The sequence below is a fragment of the Halichoeres trimaculatus genome, unplaced genomic scaffold (genome assembly GCF_033239565.1).
Source record: "Halichoeres trimaculatus isolate MK-OKI-2021-1 unplaced genomic scaffold, fHalTri1.1 fHalTri1_scaffold_2, whole genome shotgun sequence".
In the NCBI taxonomy this organism is placed as follows: domain Eukaryota; kingdom Metazoa; phylum Chordata; class Actinopteri; order Labriformes; family Labridae; genus Halichoeres; species Halichoeres trimaculatus.
This window is the reverse complement of record NW_027437180.1, coordinates 4,511,526-4,531,494: the sequence shown is the minus strand read 5'-3', so window position 1 is coordinate 4,531,494 and position 19,969 is coordinate 4,511,526. Positions and strand designations below refer to the sequence as shown.

At 43.2% G+C, this 19,969-nt stretch overlaps 4 protein-coding genes across 4 annotated transcripts; 2 read left to right on the top strand and 2 right to left on the bottom strand.

Moving 5' to 3' along the window:
• The first annotated feature begins 1,771 nt into the window (after positions 1-1,771).
• LOC141806702 (histone H2B 1/2-like) lies at positions 1,772-2,140 on the top strand. The gene has a single exon (XM_074692345.1). It carries the CDS (start codon positions 1,772-1,774, stop codon positions 2,138-2,140), a length of 369 nt encoding a protein of 122 aa, XP_074548446.1.
• Positions 2,141-3,017: 877 nt separating this feature from the next.
• LOC141806017 (histone H1-like) lies at positions 3,018-3,632 on the bottom strand. Its single transcript, XM_074691240.1, has one exon. The coding sequence runs from the start codon at positions 3,630-3,632 to the stop codon at positions 3,018-3,020; it is 615 nt and encodes a 204-aa protein (XP_074547341.1).
• A 2,642-nt stretch (positions 3,633-6,274) lies between these two features.
• On the bottom strand, positions 6,275-6,617 carry LOC141806793 (histone H4). The gene has a single exon (XM_074692473.1). The coding sequence runs from the start codon at positions 6,607-6,609 to the stop codon at positions 6,298-6,300; it is 312 nt and encodes a 103-aa protein (XP_074548574.1). The 5' UTR covers positions 6,610-6,617; the 3' UTR covers positions 6,275-6,297.
• A 12,171-nt stretch (positions 6,618-18,788) lies between these two features.
• On the top strand, positions 18,789-19,351 carry LOC141806912 (histone H4). Its single transcript, XM_074692630.1, has one exon. The coding sequence runs from the start codon at positions 18,789-18,791 to the stop codon at positions 19,098-19,100; it is 312 nt and encodes a 103-aa protein (XP_074548731.1). The 3' UTR covers positions 19,101-19,351.
• Positions 19,352-19,969: the final 618 nt, after the last annotated feature.

Genomic DNA, 19,969 nt, shown 5'->3' with positions numbered 1-19,969 from the left:
ACGGGCGTTGAGCAAGGCTCCGTTTGAACCCCTGTCTCAAATCTCACCAAAGTTTTTATCACTCAAAACAGCTCTGCTTTTTGCTCTTACTTCAGCTAAGTGAGTGATCTGTCAGCCCTCTCAGTTGCTCCATCTTGCCTGCACATTCAGGGAGATTGCAGCTCGGCTGTTTTACGCCCGAATCCTTCCTACATGCCTAAGAACATTAATAGCTCTTTTAGATCAAGAGTTATTAAGTTGGAGGGATTTTCCCTCCTCCACATGACTCCGAGGAGGAGGCTGCATCACACCTTCTTTGCCCTGTGCGCGCTCTGTCTTGTTACGTGGAGCGCACGGCCACGCTGCGTCACTCTCAGCGTTTGTTTGTGCATCATAGAGAGCACTCGCAGGGGCGCCCTCTCTCTGCTCAGCGCCTGTCACATTGGTTGTGTGAGGCTATTTCACAGGCTTATGTGTCAGCTGGCTGTGTTCCTTCTGAGCACATCAGGGCACATTTTACAAGAGGCTTTTCCTCTTCTGTGGCTTTGCACAGTGGGATGTCAGTGGAAGATATCTGCGCTGCAGCATCTTGGTCTTCCCCATGCTCATGTGTGCGGTTTTATCTGAGAGATGTCTCTCTCTTCTCTATGTCCCACTCTGTTAGGGATCCTATCAGAGTGATGGTTGTGACATGAATGAATTCATTCTGTTTTCTGGATGAGACAGGCGTGTTATTGGGTCTGTTCTGTTCATTGTTTGACTGTTACAATGCATAACGATCGTCTTCTCTGCTTTTCAGCAACAGACAGATGTGTTTTAGGTCTGTTCTGTTCATTGTTTGACTGTTACAATGCGTAACGATCGTCTTCTCTGCTTTTCAGCAACAGACCAGCAGAGTCAGCTTCATGGATCAGGAGTATTCCTTATCTGGAGGCTGAGACAGATGTGTTATTGGGTCTGTTCTGCTCATTGTTTGACTGTTACAATGCGTAATGGTCGTCTTCTCTGCTTTTCAGCAACAGACCAGCAGAGTCAGCTCTTATGGATCATGAATATTCATTATCTGGAGGCTGATAAGGAACACATCATCAGGAAGTGATTTTTGCGCACGTTTTGCGCATACAGGGCACAGGAGTTCACATGATACAGGATTCTGTGAATGAGCTTGTGTGCGGACCTGAGTTTATTGGAAGCTTTGATGCTGGGTTTTTCGGATGAGGACCCAGTGAGGCATTGACTACATCCTGCTTCGCCTTAAACCCACTAGCGATAGCCTTAAAGGGCGAAGCCTATACGAAATAGAACGTTAGTTACGTATTGTAACTCCAGATTCTATGAGTATAGGCGCAGCCCTTTAAGCTATGGGCCTCACTGGTTCCCCTTATCAGCTGAAGAAAAAGGCTGTTATCGGGAGCAGATTGTATGAACCCGCGGCCATTTATAGGCAAGTAGCGCGGGAGGCCCATCACGTGGGTGGGCGTGGACTAAGTTTTTTTCAGTGCTGCGCTGACGCGCGAGGGTGAACCCACTAGCGATAGCCTTAAAGGGCTGCGCCTATACTCATAGAATCTGGAGTTACAATACGTAACTAACGCTCACGGCGCACGGACAAAGCGGGAATCACTGAGGACTTTAGACAAAGCCTGACCCCCCTTCTCTGTCCAGGCTGCATTCAAACACCAGGTCCAGCCAATCCTGCACAAGCGGCAACTCAGCTTTATCTGCATGGAGGATTTATAAATTTAGCGCTCACGGCACGAAAGAGTCACATTGTCTGAACCACCCTTCAACCATGCCTGATCAAGTGAAAGCGCCCAAGAAGGGCTCCAAGAAAGCCGTCTCCAAGGCCACCAAGAGCGGCAAGAAGAGGAGGAGGACCAGGAAGGAGAGCTACGCCATCTACGTCTACAAGGTTCTGAAGCAGGTCCACCCCGACACCGGGATCTCGTCCAAAGCTATGGGCATCATGAACTCGTTCGTCAGCGACATCTTCGAGCGCATCGCCGGTGAGGCCTCTCGTCTGGCTCACTACAACAAGCGCTCCACCATCACGTCGCGGGAGATCCAGACCGCCGTCCGCCTGCTGCTGCCCGGTGAGCTGGCCAAGCACGCCGTGTCCGAGGGCACCAAGGCTGTGACCAAGTACACCAGCTCCAAGTAAACAGCTCTGCTGACAACACCACCCAACGGCTCTTTTAAGAGCCACCCACTCATATCTAAAGAGCATTTATTCGTGAAACGAACAAAAAACTAAGAACGCAGTATTAAGAATTAATATTATCAGGATGTGAGTTCAAAGTGCCCTGTAGGATTCCTACTATGATTAGTTATGCTATACACTAGCACATGGCCTGCTATTTTGTTTAACTCCACTATTCTTCACTGCTCCAGTCACCTCTCCCAAGCCTCTGCTTCTGAAACATAATAAGTCCATCCAATATGTCCCATTCACAGGCGACACTATTTGCACTGCGTCGAAGTGACTGCTGTGCTGTGAAACATATGAGTATCACCCACTGAAATGCAGGGTTGCCACCTCCTAACAAAAAAGACTGATAGACACTGCTGCGATTATAAATGCCCAATTAAACTACAGACTGAATCTTATTATATTGTATTATCATATTAAGTGTTGTTGGTACAGCACAATAACAAAGACTTTGTGTTCATCAGTTATTCATTTGTAATGTAAAGTCGTATGAGTCCCTTTCCCTTTTGAGTTTTCCTGGTGTACTCACTCTCTCTCACTCCATCAAGCAAATCATTGTTGCGCTTAAGGTAAGGTTATTTATATATTCTACATGATTACTGACGAAGAATTAAAAAATATATTATAAATGTAATCATAAACATAATCGCTTTAGTTATCGCCTGACCTGCGGACAGCTCTTTTTTTCTGGAGCAAACAACAACGGAGCCATTACGCGGGAAAAACGCAAACGTGGCAACCCTTCTGGATTAGGCTCATTTAGTGTGAGAGCTGTGTGGCTCTTAAAAGAGCCGTTTTGTTTCTTAATTTGATGTCAGGTGATAACAGCTCACTTCTTCTTGGCTGCTGTCTTCTTGGCTTTGGGCTTGGCCACCTTCTTAGCAGGCGCTTTCTTGGCTGCAGGGGCCTTCTTCGCAGCCTTCTTGGGGCTCTTGGCGGCCTTGGTCTTCTTGGGACTCTTAGCGGCCTTCTTGGGGCTCTTTGTTGCAGCTTTCTTGGCCGCTGCGGGTTTCTTGGCCTTCTTTGGGGTCGCTGCTTTCTTCACGGCCTTGGGCTTCTTGGCCGCTGCAGCTTTCTTGGCTGCTGGCTTCTTGGCTTTAAGAGCGGCTTTCTTTACGGGCTTCTTGACCTTCTTCTCTACCACCTTCTTGTTCATCTTAAAGGATCCGGAGGCCCCGGTCCCCTTGGTCTGGACCAGAGTTCCCTTTGCAACAAGGCTCTTGACAGCGGTCTTGACGCGGGCCTTGTTCTTGTCCACATCGTATCCTCCGGCAGACAGAGCCTTCTTGAGAGCAGCCAGCGACACGCCGCTCTGCTCCTTGGAGGCAGCCACGGCTTTGAGGATGAGCTCGCCCACGCTGGGGCCGCTCTTGGCCGGCTTGCTGCTCTTCTTCTTGGCCGCTTTGGCCGGAGCAGCGGCGGGAGCTGGAGCTACTTCTGCCATAGTTTACTCAGTTCAGTGAACGCAACAGGAGACGTGAGGAGGATTCTCTGGGTGTAGAGTTGATAAATCCTGAGCGGGAGGCTGTCCTTAAAGCACACATGAGAACCGTAGAGACTCAAGCAAGCAGCAGCTCGTCCACTCAGTCTGAATGTCGGACAACTTGTGTTTTCTCTTTCCCTAAAAATGCTCCAAACTAAGTGTTCTTTAAGAGATCGAGGCTGATTGTTAAAGTAGGAGATACTGGAGCTTTTCCTCTTCACACTGAACTCATGTTTGTCTCTCAGGTTGTTGAGCTTTTGTTCAGGGAGACTCCAAACATCACAGATTGATCATGGTGATAGCAGCTGCTCATCGACTTGTCCTTCTCTTTTCTTTAATAAATTCATGTAAAACGCATCACAACTCAAATACCTCCGCCTTTTCTGTTATTTACAAGTGTATGTAGAGACAGAAAAGCAGAAAGGTCATCTACTGGTCGTTGTTTGTTTAGAATATCACGTTTTGAGGAAGCAGCAAACACACAGATGTAGGATGAGGACTGTACAGTTTCTCACTGTGATTGAAGGTGACTCTTTGGAAACTCAGGGTAAGAAATAATTGATTCAATGTATAATGTATGTTTGTGTTCACTTCTTTAACTGGACCTTTGTTAAGGCAGAACATCATGGACTAAGTAAGTGACGTTTTTAATGATTTTCTTTCTTTAAAGTGGACATATCATGCTTGTTTCTCCTTTTCACTATGCCAGACTAGGATGCCTGTAAAGCATTTCTGTCCTCAGTACAATTCATTTAGGTCCTCCATTGCCCCACAATAGCAAAAAATACAATATGTCATTTTTTTAAATTCAGGGGGTGTAAGGTCTTGTTTTCAAATTTATTAGATTATATGTACGTATTAAATCAGGGATACGCATGGTGTGTCCCCTTTCAACTCTGAACTGGTCCAGAAATGTTCTCACAAATTTTGGCAAAATTTATTCCATATTTCAAGCATTCAATAAAAAGAGTTATCAACTTTATGATTTATTTTTATTTCACCCCACAATTGCCTCTTTCAGCACTTGAACAAAAATATTATCAATTTCATATTTGAAGTTGTTTATAACAACTTTGTTTCAGTGGTTTTCAGGTATCCTGGTCTGAATTTCTTTCACTTGTGGATCAAACAAATAAAAGACTAAAAACAGAAAACTGTGTCTTTTGTCCATATCTGAACTTTATAAATGTTTATATTAGCATTCAATAAAATGGCCACAGTTATATATATATATATATATATATATATATATATATATATATATATATATATATATATATATATATATACTCTATTTAATTTGTCTGATCATCGTAGGTTACGTTATGTGATCTATGTTAACAAATGGGACATTGAAAAACAAACTAATTTTCATTTATTTGTTTTTAATTCAAGAAGGAAAAAAAACAATATTTTGTATTTAAATTTGTATCTAAATTTAAAACTGAATATCAAAGGAACACACAGATATCTTAGCGGCAATGTTTTGTCACAACACTTGTATAAGCTTGAAGTTTGCTGCCTCGCTACTAAATGTATCCATCCTGAACTTCAGACTTTTTCATCTGACACCTTTGTGAATGATCTATAGATAACAATAAAGCAGAACAGTCCTCAGGCTTTTATTCGAGAAGAGCTGAACTGCCATCCATGAACAACAATACAGATGCTGCAAGACGATTGAAGCTTCGCTTTTGTAGCAGGTCCAAAGGTAAACTATGGCCCCAAGACAAATAGAAAGAAAAAAAAAGTGTAACACATAAGTTTAGAAATAATTTCCTAAATATTTTTCAATAAATATATAAATAGAACATATACACCAAGGACTAATTACTGACCCTGGTGTTGTGTCGTGCTAAGAAGATGCAGCTCTCAGAGCAGCTTTCTCCAGAACAGCTGACTCCCAGTGTGTGAGAGCTGGACCCACACTTTCTTCCTTTGGTTGCTCAGCTCTTACTCAGTCACTCAGCCTTGCTCCTGGTACTTTCGTTTTTATTGAAGGCATGACAGCAGTGCTTGTGAGGATACAGTATTGTACCCAGACGAGTAGCAACGAAGGGGACACTAGGGGTCTTGTCTCCACTCAAGGAGAGAAGACACCTGTGAGGACAGCATGTAATGTTGCTTAATGCAAATCAAAGAGACACCTGCAAACAAGCACCTGAACCAGCAGGTGTCTATTTCTGTGCATAGTGTGAAGAGATTTAAAATTTCCACAGAAGCACCAATTGCAGCACAAATGTCCTAGATGAGGAAAGTAGAGGGCTCCTTCTAGAAACACTGAATGAAACAGGGTTAATCAAAACACCAGTCATATCTACCAGGATATGCTAAACCATGAGGCTCCAAAACGTACCAGATTAGGAGCAGCTCAGGAGCTGTAAGAACCCGCTCTTCTTTAAGAATAGAGATTTAAAAAAAACACACACACAACACTTCTAGTAGTGCAGAACTGTTCATTGCGGTGAACATCACTTCTGCTTGTACTCCAGTCTACTTGTCTGTGCAAACCCTCATTGAACAATCAGAGACAATACTTAAAATTGAAGAATTCTGCTCTTCATGGAATTATGTGTGTGGCCCTGAAAAGGACCTTTGGTTTTCTAGGTTGAGAGGTGTCGATGGTTTAACCTCCGAATCCGTACAGAGTGCGTCCCTGTCTCTTCAGAGCGTAAACCACGTCCATGGCGGTCACGGTCTTTCTCTTGGCGTGCTCGGTGTAGGTGACGGCGTCACGGATCACGTTCTCCAGGAAGACCTTGAGCACCCCGCGGGTCTCCTCGTAGATCAGACCGGAGATCCGCTTGACTCCGCCACGGCGAGCCAGACGGCGGATAGCGGGCTTGGTGATGCCCTGGATGTTATCACGGAGGACTTTACGGTGACGCTTAGCGCCTCCTTTACCGAGTCCTTTTCCTCCCTTTCCTCTTCCACTCATTTTCAATAGTCAGAGGTGACACACGATGTGAAGCTGATCAGATCAGATCAGATAGATACATGGTCCTGGGAAGACAGCTCAGGGCTCTGTTGCCCTTTTCTGTCCATTTTTTGAGGGGGAGGGCAGAGGAAAGGGAGGCAGAGGACTCAAAAGGATAATGGCATAAAACAGCAACAATGACTTGCAAACATGAGGACCAAGGCACCAAAACACAATTGTTTTATAATCAATGTTTTAAAAATCATGGAGAGAAAAGACTAGTTGACAGGTGTCTCTGTACAACTAGTGGTTCTTTGGTTCTTTTTCTTTATTTTCATTATTATTATCATTATTTTAAATATTTGTTTTGTCAGTTTCCTAGTGTTTTTCGAATGATTTAATCTATTTTATTGTTTTTTTTTGTTTTGTTTGTTTTTTTTTTGTTTTGTTTTTTTTTTCTCTTTAAATTGATAAATAATTAAATAGGTATCTTAAAGGAAAGTCACTGAAAAATTAATAAAAACAAATGAGGGGAAAACTTGAGGGGAAACAAGATCAATTTGTCAAGTTGTGTGTGTGTGTGTGTGTGTGTGTGTGTGTGTGTGTGTGTGTGTGTGTGTGTGTGTGTGTGTGTGTGTGTGTGTGTGTGTGTGTGCGTTTGTACGTATGTGTGTGAGTGTGAGCGTGTGTGTGTGTGTGTGTGTGTGTGTGTGTGTGTGTGTGTGTGTGTGTGTGTGTGTATGTGTTCAGTGTGCGTGTGCGTGTGTGTGCGTGCCTGTGTGTGTGTGCGTGTAGTGGAGCATCAGGCAACATCTGTGGCTCATGGTGGGTCTGGTGGCTGAGGGTCTCGGTCAAGTTGCAGGATGTATGACAGAGGGGTGTTCTCGGTGTGACGGGCTTCCTTGACAGTTTTCCTCAGGGCGGGGTTATTTATGGCAGATGACAGAAACTTGCAGGCTATTGTTTGGTGACGTTGTTTAATTGTTTTAATGCCCGATATGGAGTGGACATAATGGTTGTTGATGTATGATGGAAGTCTGTGGGCCAGTTTGAGTGCTTTATTTTGGATTAATTGCAGGCGGTGGAGTTGGTGATTGGAGATGGTGATCCAGGCGGGAATGGAGTATTCGAATAACAGTCTGATGTATGATAAGTAGACTTTGATGACTGTGGAGGGTGATGCGCCATGCTTTCCGCAGAGGGCTTTAAGGTGGTTAAGTCGGTTGTTGCCTTTTTGTTCCAGGTTACTGATATGTTTGGTCCATTTCATGTTGCTTTGGAATGTGACTCCAAGAAAAGTTGCCTCCTGGCTGAGGTTTATTGTCTGGGTATTGAGTGTGAGGTTGATGTGGGTAGTCTGAAAGCGAGGGTTTCTGGTGAAGATGACAGCCTGTGTTTTTATGGGGTTGAGTGAGATTCTCCAGAGATTAGTCCATTCTTGTACTTTGGTGATGCAGTGTTGTAATTTGGAAGCTGCGAGCTGTGGGGATTTTGAGGTGGTCCAGTAACAGAGGTCATCAGCAAACTGTGAGACTTTGGCTATGGTGGGTGGAGGGTAATAGATGTCAGAGATGTAGATGAGGAAGAGAAGGGGACTGAGGATGGAACCTTGAGGAACGCCAGCTTGTGGTGTGAAGGGGGTTGAAATGGAGGTGGAGATTTTGACCTTTATTTGCCTGTTATTGAGGAAGCTTGAAATGATGGATTGAGTGGGTTTGGGGAGTTTGAGGTTATTGTCAAGTAGTCTGTAAATCAGTCCATTATGCCATACCTTATCAAATGCTTTTTCAATGTCAAAGAATATTGCCAGGGTTATTTGTTTTTTGTTGGGGGTTTCAGTTTCACAAGTCACAGTGATTTAAATGTTAGCTGAGAACTTGAAAGAAGACAGGGTGCATGTTTTCTTCTTCTTTGAACTTGGATGGCGTCTGAAAACTCCTCCGCGGATCAGCGCCATCTGCTGAGCTCTCCGCAGAGCCGGATATTAGGACTTTATATCTGGGACCAGAATTGTCACAACTGTTGTTGTTAATGACCTTACCTGCGGTGGATTGATTTCCATTTTATCAGTCATAACTTGTAGGACACCCGGTGTTTTGTTCAGCTGCAGGTGTTCACACACAGAAAAGCTCAAAGAACATGTTTAAAAGTCTAAAAATCTGTTAGGGAGAACATTGTCATGTCTTTTAGAACAAAATGTACCGATGTGGTTTAGTTTCCCCACTAGTACGGCACTGAACAAACCATCACGGGTTATAAGAACATTAGATGCAATCCTTAATCCTGTATTTATTCATTTATTCATTCATTCAGTCAGTCATTCAAATGATCAGCTTGTCATCAACGCTGCTTGAGCCTGATAACGAGCCATTCATTTGAATCAGGTGTGCTGGAGTGGGGTAAGATCTAAAACATGCAGGGCAGGGGTCCTCCAGGACCAGAGTTGGGAAACACTGCTTTATACTGTCCACAATAAAAGGCCACTCTGAAATGTGCTTTTTTCTTTTCTTTTTTTTTTTCTTTTTTTTTGCTTTATTGGACTCAGGACCAGTCAGTATCTGGTGTGACCACCATTTGCCTCATGCAGTGCAACACATCTTCTTCACATAGAGTTTATCAGATTGTCAACTGTGGCCTGTGGACTGTAGGTCCACTCCTCTTCAGTGGCTGTGCAAAGTTGCTTGATATTAGTGGGAATTGGTACACGCTGTCGTATATGCCGGTCAAGCACATCCCAGACATGCTCAATGGGTGACATGTCCGGTGAGTATTCCAGGAATTGTGTATAGATCCTTGCAACATGGGGCTGTTGTTATCTTGCTGAAACATGAGGTGATGTTCATGAATGTATAACACAACAATGGGCCTTCGGCCTCATCACGGTATCTCTGTGCATTCAAAATGCCATCAATAAAATGCATCTGTGTTCTTCGTCCATAACAGATGCCTGCTCATACCATAACCCCACCACCAGCATGGGCCACTCGATCTACAACACTACAACATTGACATCAGCAAAGCGCTCACCCACACGAGGCCACACACGCCGTCTGCTATCTGCCCTGAGCAATGTAAACCAAGATTCATCTGTGAAGAGAACGCCTCTCCAACGTGCCAGACGCCATCAAATGTGAGCATTTGCCCACCTGGTCTGCAGTTGTGAGGCCGGTTGGATGTACTGCCATATTCTCTGAAACGCCTTTGGAGACAGTTTATGGTGAAGAAATGAACATTCAATGCTGGAGCAACAGATCTGGTTGACGTTCCTGCTGTCAGCATGCCAATTGCGCGCTCCCTCAATGCTTGCGACATCTGTGGCATTTTGCTGTGAGGCAAAACTGCACATTTCAAAGTTGCCTTTAATTGTGGACGGTAAAAGGTACACCTGTGCACTAATCATGATGTCAGATCAGCATCTTGATGTGGCACACCTGTGAGGTGGGACGGATTATCTCAGCAGAGCAGTAGTGCTCACTATCAAAATTTTAGACAGATTTGTGAATAATATTTAAAGGAAGTGGTAATATTTTTTTATCTGGAATGAATTTAAGATCTTTGAGTCCATCTCATGAAAAATGAATGAGGGCAAAAACAAAAGTGTTGCATTTATAGTCTTGTCGAGTGTATATCTATCTACCCATCTATCTATCTATCTATCTATCTATCTATCTATCTATCTATCTATCTATCTATCTATCTATCTATATATATAAGTATATATATATCTATCTATCTATCTATCTATATTAGGGATGCAAGATATTATCGGCACAATATCGGTATCGGCTGATAAAAGCTTAAAAACACTTTTATCGGTATCGGCAGATATATGAAAATTTCTGCCGATATACACAGCCGATAATGTGCTATTCAGTTAGGATTGTTACTATTTTCCATCTGAAAAATAAGCTCCTTAAATAAAATGTAGCACTTCATTTATTTGTACTGCAGAGCTCTGTGTCTGTCACCAGGTTGTTACAGTAGCTCTAAAATAATCAAATGCAACTTGGTTACGTTTGAAAATGCTTTGTACATTTAAAGTTCATGTGGTCTAAAGAAATTATTTTTCTGTATTTCAATACTGAGTGTCTTGAGTTTGAAAAAACAATAAACAAAAATACATTTCTTATTTATGGTAAAATCAAATGTATTTTGTCTTGTTTTATGTGTGTCTCTTAAACAAATAAGACCGTCACAATTAGAGTAACATATAAATTCCAGTACAGGATAGACTAAGCTTTCTTTACAATGAAAAAAACAAACAAACTTGTGATTATCGGTATCGGTATCGGTATTGGTATCGGCCAAAAGGGGTTGAGTTCATCTTCACACTGTCTGACTTTAACCCAATAAAAAAAAATAACAGAGAAATATGCTGAAAGAGTTCAGTGTATGAGACCTTTGCAAAAACAAAAGTCAAAATTGTATCCTCTATCAGTTTGATTTTTACAATCAGCAAGTCAAATACAGTATGTGATCAGACTGTAGGCAGTCTCTCACACAGATACACTCAGTGCGTGTTCCTACAGAGTTTGTGAAGACTGTGGACAGATACTCTCTTCAAGTTTAAGAGTAGGAGTAGAAGTAGCTCTGTGACTGTACTCCAGCAGAAGTAAAAGTTCCTTTATTTACTATTGACTTAAGTATGACGTATTGAGCACTTCTTTGTAAAGTGGGTAATGAGGCGGGGTTAAACTTCTAAAAAATGATCTCACCTCTCTGTGTGGTGCTAAAATGAAAGGGGGCTATTCATCCCAATCCAATTAATGAAACGTTATCTGTGTAAAAAGAATGATGACATCCTCACTAAAACATTTACTCAGCCTTGACCAGGTGAACACAAGGTGCATCATGAAAATCATCAAACACGACAAAGAGCTCACTCTAGTAGGACAACCTGTTACAGCACACACTGAATACAGAGGCTCTTACAGGAGAAACATAATCATTCAGCAAATGATACACACCTTTGTTCTTTTGCTCATAGCTTCACCTAGAAAATAGCATCTTATTAGTCCTGTTCCCACTGAAATATTTCACACTGTATCTTCTTCACCACGGCGCAACCTGTCCAAGTCTCTTCAACCACATATTTATGAAGCGCTCTGCTGCAGAAGGTGTAACACAGCCCAAAGCGTTTCTGACCTGCTGCTTTTTTTTTTTTTTCTTCCAATACACATTTAAGTGTATTAATATTTCCCATAGGAAAATATATTAAGTATAGATTTTTTAAGGAGAAAATTTATCATGAACAAACACATTTAAGTGTATTAGAGCTCAAGAGACATAAAACCCCCACATGTTTAAACCATTTAAAGAAATATTAACGTGCTGGGGTATGAGTAATTCAAGAATATAGTATATAATGATATAGTATATGATATATAGAAATGTTGTTTAACTGTTCCAGTGGGTGGCCTGCTGCAGGTCAATGTGTGGAAACACTTAGTGAAAACATCCTCACAGAGTAATCATCTCTGCCGTGGGGTAAATGAGGTGGTTCTTTGAAGAGCTTTAATACAATTGACAGCAGGTTTTATCTGTTGTTGTTCAGCACCTCGGACAGGGACAGCAACACCACACTCCCAGAGGAAGAGGACACAGAGGGAGTGAAGAGAAAACTTTCTGTGAACAAAGGGAAATCACAAAAACAAACAGGTAACAAAACACTGGTTTCTGCTGTTAATGTCAACTCAACACCATGCATAAGTTACTGTGTGATGTAAACGAATGAGAGAAACACAAACATTATGAAGCTGTTTTAACAGCTAAGAAAAACAGGATTCCCTTCTCCAGTCAAAACTGAAGCAAACATTTCATGGTGTATCTGACTCCTTGCTTGATGTTTTTCAACAGTTCAAAGTCTACAGTCAGTGAAAGCAAAAGCAGGTGTGTGATCCACATAGGAAGGATGGTCTCTTTGTTAAGTCAACACAGGATTTATTTCTGTGGCTTAGAAAGTATTTACTGCTCCTTGGCCATAACCTTATTAGAACATAAAATAATTCAGTTATTGAAGAAACATTTCTGCTGTATTCATCATTTTCAATTTGAAATTGAAGACTCATTGCAGGAGTTACAAAGCACCACTGTGTGGGAGCATTGGGCTGTTTCGTGGAGCGGTGCTTAGGACGTGTGGAGGAGAGCTCTTTCCTGCCTCCTTAACCTGTATTTACTGTTTCTTCAGCGTTGGAGTTAATACCTTTGATTTCACATTTAGTGAAAATAAAATATAAGTAGGCCTGAATCATAGTTTTTCACGATGCCTAAATTTTTTATAATGTTTTTTATTGCATTTAGAATGTCTTTTAGAGACTTCCGTTTGATTTATATTTTCTGTGGGATTGGGCTCTTTTGTTGGTGTGGTGGCTCTTAAAAGAGCCTTTGTGTTGTTGTCATTGAGCTGTAGGCTGTCTAAGCTCTCTCAAAGAAGGACAGAGGTCTCTGGTGCTCTAAGCTCAGTGTGTGTTGCACTCAGCTCACTCTGTCTCTGCTGTATCCACCAGAGAAAGAGAAATTACACCCTGAGACTACAGTGAAGTCATATCCTGTCCTCCTCTCCTGCTCCACATATTCAAATGAAGCGCATAAATTAAATAAACCTTTCTGCCAGATAGTAATTAAAGAAGGGAAAAAAGCTGAAAGTGTGTGTGTGTGTGTGTGTGTGTGTGTGTGTGTGTGTGTGTGTGTGTGTGTGTGTGTGTGTGTGTGTGTGTGTGTGTGTGTAAGCGTGATGGTGTGAGTAGGCAGTGAGAGTTTCTCTACATATGGAAGTCAGCTTAATTGGTTGACTTCAGTAAACTCACCTCTGTCATGAAGCACACTGAGTGGGTGCAAAAACCACACACACACACACACACACACACACACACACACACACACACACACACACACACACACACACACACACACACACACACACACACACACACACACACACACACGTCGACTTGGCTCAGGCTTGATAACTTTCCTTTGCTTGTCTGTATTTTGGTGTTTTATCAATCCTTCTCCATAGTAGACTAATCTATGGTAGGTTATAATTAGGTGATGATATAACCAACAAATCCAGGCGTCTTCCGTATTGATCCTTTTTCTTTCTCAAGGGTCCTTTCTGTGTAGCCCGGTCTGACCTGTTTCTTGTGCTTCCCTGTCGCACCTGCCTCTCTTAAAGTCTCTGCTCCTTTCTGCCAGCTACACATTGCAGAGTCAGGTCCAGTCAGCATCAGCTGTCAGTCATTGCCTTGATTATGTGCATAGGAGGTCCTATCAGATAAATTTAATAACACTTAAACCACACTTTTAAACCACAAGTTATAAAAAATAGTGCATAATTAATAAAAACTCACTGTGACACATTGAGAAATGGGTATGGTTTTGTTTGGCAGTTTTTGTTTAGAGAGGTGTGATAGCACAATAGCTAGGTACTTGCCTGCTTTTGAGCAGTACCATGTGGTACTACTGTGCTAATGCTCCATACAGTGTCTTTCAAAGGCTCAAGAACTGAGATTTCTGATGACTCAAACCGTGCACTTGACTCAACAATGCTGGGTAACATGGACATTTCTGCCTCACCCACCCTGGACAACATGGACACTCCTTGCTCACCCACCCTGGACAACATGGACACTCTTTGCTCACCCACCCTGGACAACATGGACACTCTTTGCTCACCCACCCTGGACAACATGAGGGACACTCTTTGCTCACCCACCCTGGACAACATGAGGGACACTCTTTGCTCACCCACCCTGGACAACATGGGGGACACTCTTTGCTGACCCACCCTGGACAACATGAGGGACACTCCAAAAAAAACTGGCATCAGTCAACAAAGAAATGGTAGAATATTAAAGGCACCCCCCCAAAAAAATTGTTGTGATTAATTATGATAAAAAAAGATGCATTCTTCTTGTGCATGGCAGTATATGGGCATGTGCTTTTATCATAATACATATTGTTACTCATTCCTCTAAATTCCCAGAGAAACTTAGTACTCAAGGTTTCATCAACATCCTCTAATGGAACGGTTTTGTTTAGAGCTAGGTGATGGTACTTATATACTTATATAGCACTTTTCAAGTCTTTCACCCAATCACACCACATTCACACACTGGTTGTGGTCTGGTTCTATGGCATGAGCCATCAGTCATATCTAATCCATTCACTCAAACTCCACTGAAAACCAGTGTATCCTAATCTGCATTGTTGACTTTAGTAAAGCCTTTGTTTGAGTTTTAAGAGATTTTCTTTTTTCCCACTTATTACAGCTAGGAAGGGGAGAAGCAGGTGGACCATTGAGGAGGTGAAGGCAGTTGAAAGGCACATGTCACATTTCATCACAAGTTTTAAAATACCAGGTAAAAGTGACTGTGAGTCCTGCCTCGAGGCTGAGGCACGGGCTCTGAAAAACAGAGATTGGGCTGCCATCAAGTTCTACATTCACAACAGAATCATATCATTAAGAAGGAAGATGAATAGATAAAACTAAATAAAGGAAAAATGTGGCCCAGGTTGAGTTCATATAAGGTTGAATTTTTTTTTGCTCTTTTTTGTCGTTGCCATTTTTAGATTTCTATGTTGCTCTGTGCTGCAAAATGCTTGGAATAATCAGCATGTTTTTTTTTCCTTCAATCCCCATTCTCCTGGTTCAGTTTCATCCTGTGAGAAAGTTTCAGATAAACCGTTCTTTGGAATTGTTACATCCAGGCATATACACAACATTCTTTTAACTGTGTGTTGTTTGGCTGTTATTTTGCCTTCCAAGTTTAGAATGCGTTCTAGTCAGTCAGTACATCTGAGTTACTGGCTTGAAGGAAACAAAGCTAGGTTTGAATATTTTGTGGTCTACATATGTAAATGTACATATGGTAACAATTAAAAATTCAAAAAGGTAGAAAGTCATTCAAGTTTTTATTTGCATCAACGAATACCTCAACTGGTATAAATGCAATACAATTATAACATTTTAAAAGTAAACTGACCACATTTTTAGCTGTCAACTTAAAAGTTGCCTCATTCAGGTCAGTTTTACCAAGTTTAGTCAGGCAACTCACTATTTAATAGTTTATTGTAGCAGCAAGCAGATGTATGTTTGGTGCCCAGGCTCCTGCCCCATCACTCCTCACAGTTAAGTTGATAAACACAATCCCTGAGCCTGCAGGTGGATGCTGGGATGGTGGTGGGAATGAAAGAACATACAGCAGTACAAATGCAGGGCAGCAGAGACATTGACAGGCAGAGGGAGAGATGGGACATTCCCAGATTAAATAGACCACCAAAATAAGAGACAAAGGATGTAATTGGAAGATGGTTATGAAGAGTGGGACACAGGATATGTGCATAGCAGTGCAACTTGAGTTGTCTGCCTGAACTAGCTCACAGGCTTCGCTCCATTTGTGTTAATTGGAACATCAAAAAAATCTTTTAGAGTTAATGTATGCCTATTAGTTGGATATTTCACACATGAAGCAGAATCCTAGTTAAAAAATACTCTACTTTTACTAGTCTTTAGAAGTCCTGTACACCTGAAAAATGTGTGTGTCCAGGGGTTTCAAATTTCACATAAACCTGAACTATCTGTGTGTGATGGTTTGTCTCTTATATGGTACAAAAACATGACGGTGTCCTCAACAGTAGCAGAACAGTCAGGCTTGACCAAAATATTGCTCTAGCCAAAATCTCAACATATACTTATTCCTGGGGTCAAAGAAAGTAAAGCTTTTGGTCCCCAGGTCTCTAGGAGCTTGGCAAAGGCGTGTCCTCATTTTTCACAGATTAGTCAAACGTCCTGATATATGCTATAAACACGTGTTTGTGTGTGTTTGATGTGCTAAAGTTCTCAGCTTTCTGTGGATGTATGTATGTATGTATGTGTGTGTGTGTTTCATTTGTTGGAGTCCTCAGGCTTCTCAAGACCAGACACAGCAGTTATGTGTTTATGTGCTTGTTTATGTGTGTGTGTGTGAGTGTGTGTTTGTTTGTGTGTGTTTGTGTGTGTGTGTGTGTGTGGGTGTGTGTGTGTGTGTTTGTGTTTGTGTATGTTGCTACAGCCTATAGCTCACTGAGGAGCATGTTTCTGAGGTTGATTTTAGCAGCATTGAGGACTGAGAGTCAGTTCTATTTCGTATAGGCTTCGCCCTTTAAGGCTATCGCTAGTGGGTTCACCCTCGTGCGTCAGCGCAGCACTGAAAAACCTTAGTCCACGCCCACCCACGTGATGGGCCTCCCGCGTTACCTGCCTATAAATAGCCGCGGGTTCATACAATCTGCTCCCTCTTTTTCTTCAGCCTCATGAAGCAGCACTAGAAGAACAACAGTAGCAGCAGGTATAGCTTCGTCAGAGTCCTTCAGAAGCTTCAGGCACCGGTGGCTACATAAGCTCCCATCACTAGAGTCGAGGGGCTCAAGGATGAGGGCTTCCCGCCTGTTCCTCCATTAGATCCAGGCCTGGCGGCTGTCTTCGGGGTTCGACCGAACCTAATTTGCGGCCAACGACAGGCCCTCCCCTCTCCCCGGGCCCAGATCACAGATCATTTTCACAGACAGGTCCCACCAGTGTGCCAGCCAGGCGTCAGCAGCAACTAACAACATCACTCTGCTGGCGTACTCCATTACGCAGACAGCAGCGGAGCCTGAGTAGCTGACTGAACGAGCAGAGGAGCTTAGCAAGGCAGCGAGCACGATCATCCCGCTCTGCGCCTCCGTAGTGGTGGCATCAGCCCGCGTCATGGCCTCGCAGCACCAGATACACCGCAACATGTGGCTCGGTCTGTCCATCTCGATCCCTGAGCAAGTTAAGAAGGAGCTGCTGGAGGGCCCCACCTCCGCTGACGCGCTGTTCGGCCAGCATCTGCATTCTCTTGTTGAGCACATGCAGAAGACGTCAGAGGAAGAGAAGATCTGGAGGCATGTGGCCGGCTCTCAGCGCCCAGCGGGTCGCTGCGTCACTCTCAGCGTTTATTTGTGCATCATAGAGAGCACTCGCAGGGGCGCCCTCTCTCTGCTCAGCGCCTGTCACATTGGTTGTGTGAGGCTATTTCACAGACTTATGTTTCATCTGGAGTGCATCAGAGCACTCTACGAGAGGAATTTCCTCCTCTGTGGCTTTGCACAGTGGGATGTCAGTGGAAGATATCTGCGCTGCAGCATCTCGGTCTTCCTCATGTTCATTTGTTTGGTTTTGAGGGACGTCTCCCTCTTCTCTATCTCCCACTCTGTGCTAGGAATCCTATCAGAGTGATAGTTAAGGACATGAATGGATTCATTCTGGTCTTGGATGAGACAGATGTGTTATTGGGTCTGTTCTGGTCATTGTTTGACTGTTACAATGCGTAACGGTCGTCTTCTCTGCTTTTCAGCAACAGACCAGCAGAGTCAGCTCTTATGGATCATGAATATTCATTATCTGGAGGCTGATAAGGAACACATCATCAGGCAGTTGGCTTTGCGCACGTATGCGTATACAGGGTACAGGAGTTCACATGATACAGAATTCTGTGAATGAGCTTGTGTGCGGACCTGAGTTTATTGGAAGCTTTGATGCTGTTTTTTTCGGATGAGGACCCAGTGAGGCATTGACTACATCCTGCTTCGCCTTTAACCCACTAGTGATAGCCTTAAAGGGCGAAGCCTATACTCACAGAATCTGGAGTTACAATACGTAACTATTGTTTGCTATCCATCATTGAGTGTGTATAATTGTGTTATTTTAATACTTTTTGAGCAGCAGATCATAAACATCAAAACCACGCAAAAAAAAAATCACTTTAGCATTAAGTGTTTTTTGATCTTATTTTGTTAGATACTCCTTCCCATACCACCGTGCTGTCTTTAAATCACACATCCTCTCACTCGCAGATCTTCTATCAGATGTGTGTATGAGGCTGTGATTCTACTCTGTTTTCACCATCTTTGTGTTTGTTTGCTTTAAAGTCGACTGATGGATCGCTTGTAAAGGATGCGGACTTGTTGTCGTGTGGTCGTCTCTGCTCATCTTGATCAGGGCAAACGCAGCAGAAGAGAAACTGATTCAGCAGAGGGCGCTGATCTACCAGAAACATCGAAATCCACACAGACGACAGAAAGGAGAGGAGGGAGAAAAGCGCTGCCTCGGAGCTCTGGCACGTCCTCATGCAGTGTTTAATGCAGCGAGCAGTGTGTCTCAGCTCCACATCGTACGCTACAGCTGACTATCGGAAATGAGTGGAAGAGGAAAGGGAGGAAAAGGACTCGGTAAAGGAGGCGCTAAGCGTCACCGTAAAGTCCTCCGTGATAACATCCAGGGCATCACCAAGCCCGCTATCCGCCGTCTGGCTCGCCGTGGCGGAGTCAAGCGGATCTCCGGTCTGATCTACGAGGAGACCCGCGGGGTGCTCAAAGTCTTCCTGGAGAACGTGATCCGTGACGCCGTCACCTACACCGAGCACGCCAAGAGAAAGACCGTGACCGCCATGGACGTGGTTTACGCTCTGAAGAGACAGGGACGCACTCTGTACGGATTCGGAGGTTAAACCATCGACATCATACTGCTTCAAAACTCAAAGGTCCTTTTCAGGGCCACACACTTTGTTCTGTGAAGAGCAGATTTTTCCCAATTACAAAGCATCGCCTGTGATAGTTCGATGAGGGTTTGTGTAGATAGGTACTGTGACGGTAGCAGAGGGGATGTTTATAGCAAAGGGACAGTTCTGCCCTATTTGAAATATAGTGTTGTTGAGCTCTCAAAGAAGAGCGGGCTCTCACAGCTCCTGAGCTGCTCCTAATCTGGTACGTTTTGGAGCCTCATGGTTTTGTATATCCTGGTAGATATGACTGGTGATTTGATTAACCCTGTTTCATTCAGTGTTTTTAGAAGGAGCCCTCTACTTTCCTCAGTTAGGACATTTGTGCTGCAATTGGTGCTTCTGTGGAAATTTTAAATCTCTTCACACTCTGCACAGAAATAGACACCTGCTGGTTCAGGTGCTTGTTTGCAGGTGTCTCTTTGATTTGCGTTTGGCAACATTACATGCTGTCCTCACAGGTGTCTTCTCTCCCTGAGTGGGGACAAGACTCCTGATAGTGTCCCCTTCTCTGCTACTCGTCTTGGTACAATACTGTATCCTCACAAGCACTGCTGTCATGCCTCAATAAAAACAAAACTGACATGAGCAAGGCTGAGTGACTGAGTAAGAGCTGAGCAACCAAAGGAAGAAAGTGTGGGTCCAGCTCTCACACACTGGGAGTCAGCTGTTCTGGAGAAAGCTGCTGTGAGAGCTGCATCTTCTTAGCACGACACAACACCAGGGTCAGTAATTAGTCCTTGGTGTATATGTTCTATTAATATATTTATTGAAAAGCTTCATAGATGTTTTAAAAAAATATATTTCTAAACTTATGT

Bases quoted from the DNA above. Each gene is read 5' to 3' on its own strand.
- LOC141806912 (XM_074692630.1), top strand. From the start codon at position 18,789: ATGAGTGGAAGAGGAAAGGGAGGAAAAGGACTCGGTAAAGGAGGCGCT.
- LOC141806702 (XM_074692345.1), top strand. From the start codon at position 1,772: ATGCCTGATCAAGTGAAAGCGCCCAAGAAGGGCTCCAAGAAAGCCGTC.
- LOC141806793 (XM_074692473.1), bottom strand. From the start codon at position 6,609: ATGAGTGGAAGAGGAAAGGGAGGAAAAGGACTCGGTAAAGGAGGCGCT.
- LOC141806017 (XM_074691240.1), bottom strand. From the start codon at position 3,632: ATGGCAGAAGTAGCTCCAGCTCCCGCCGCTGCTCCGGCCAAAGCGGCC.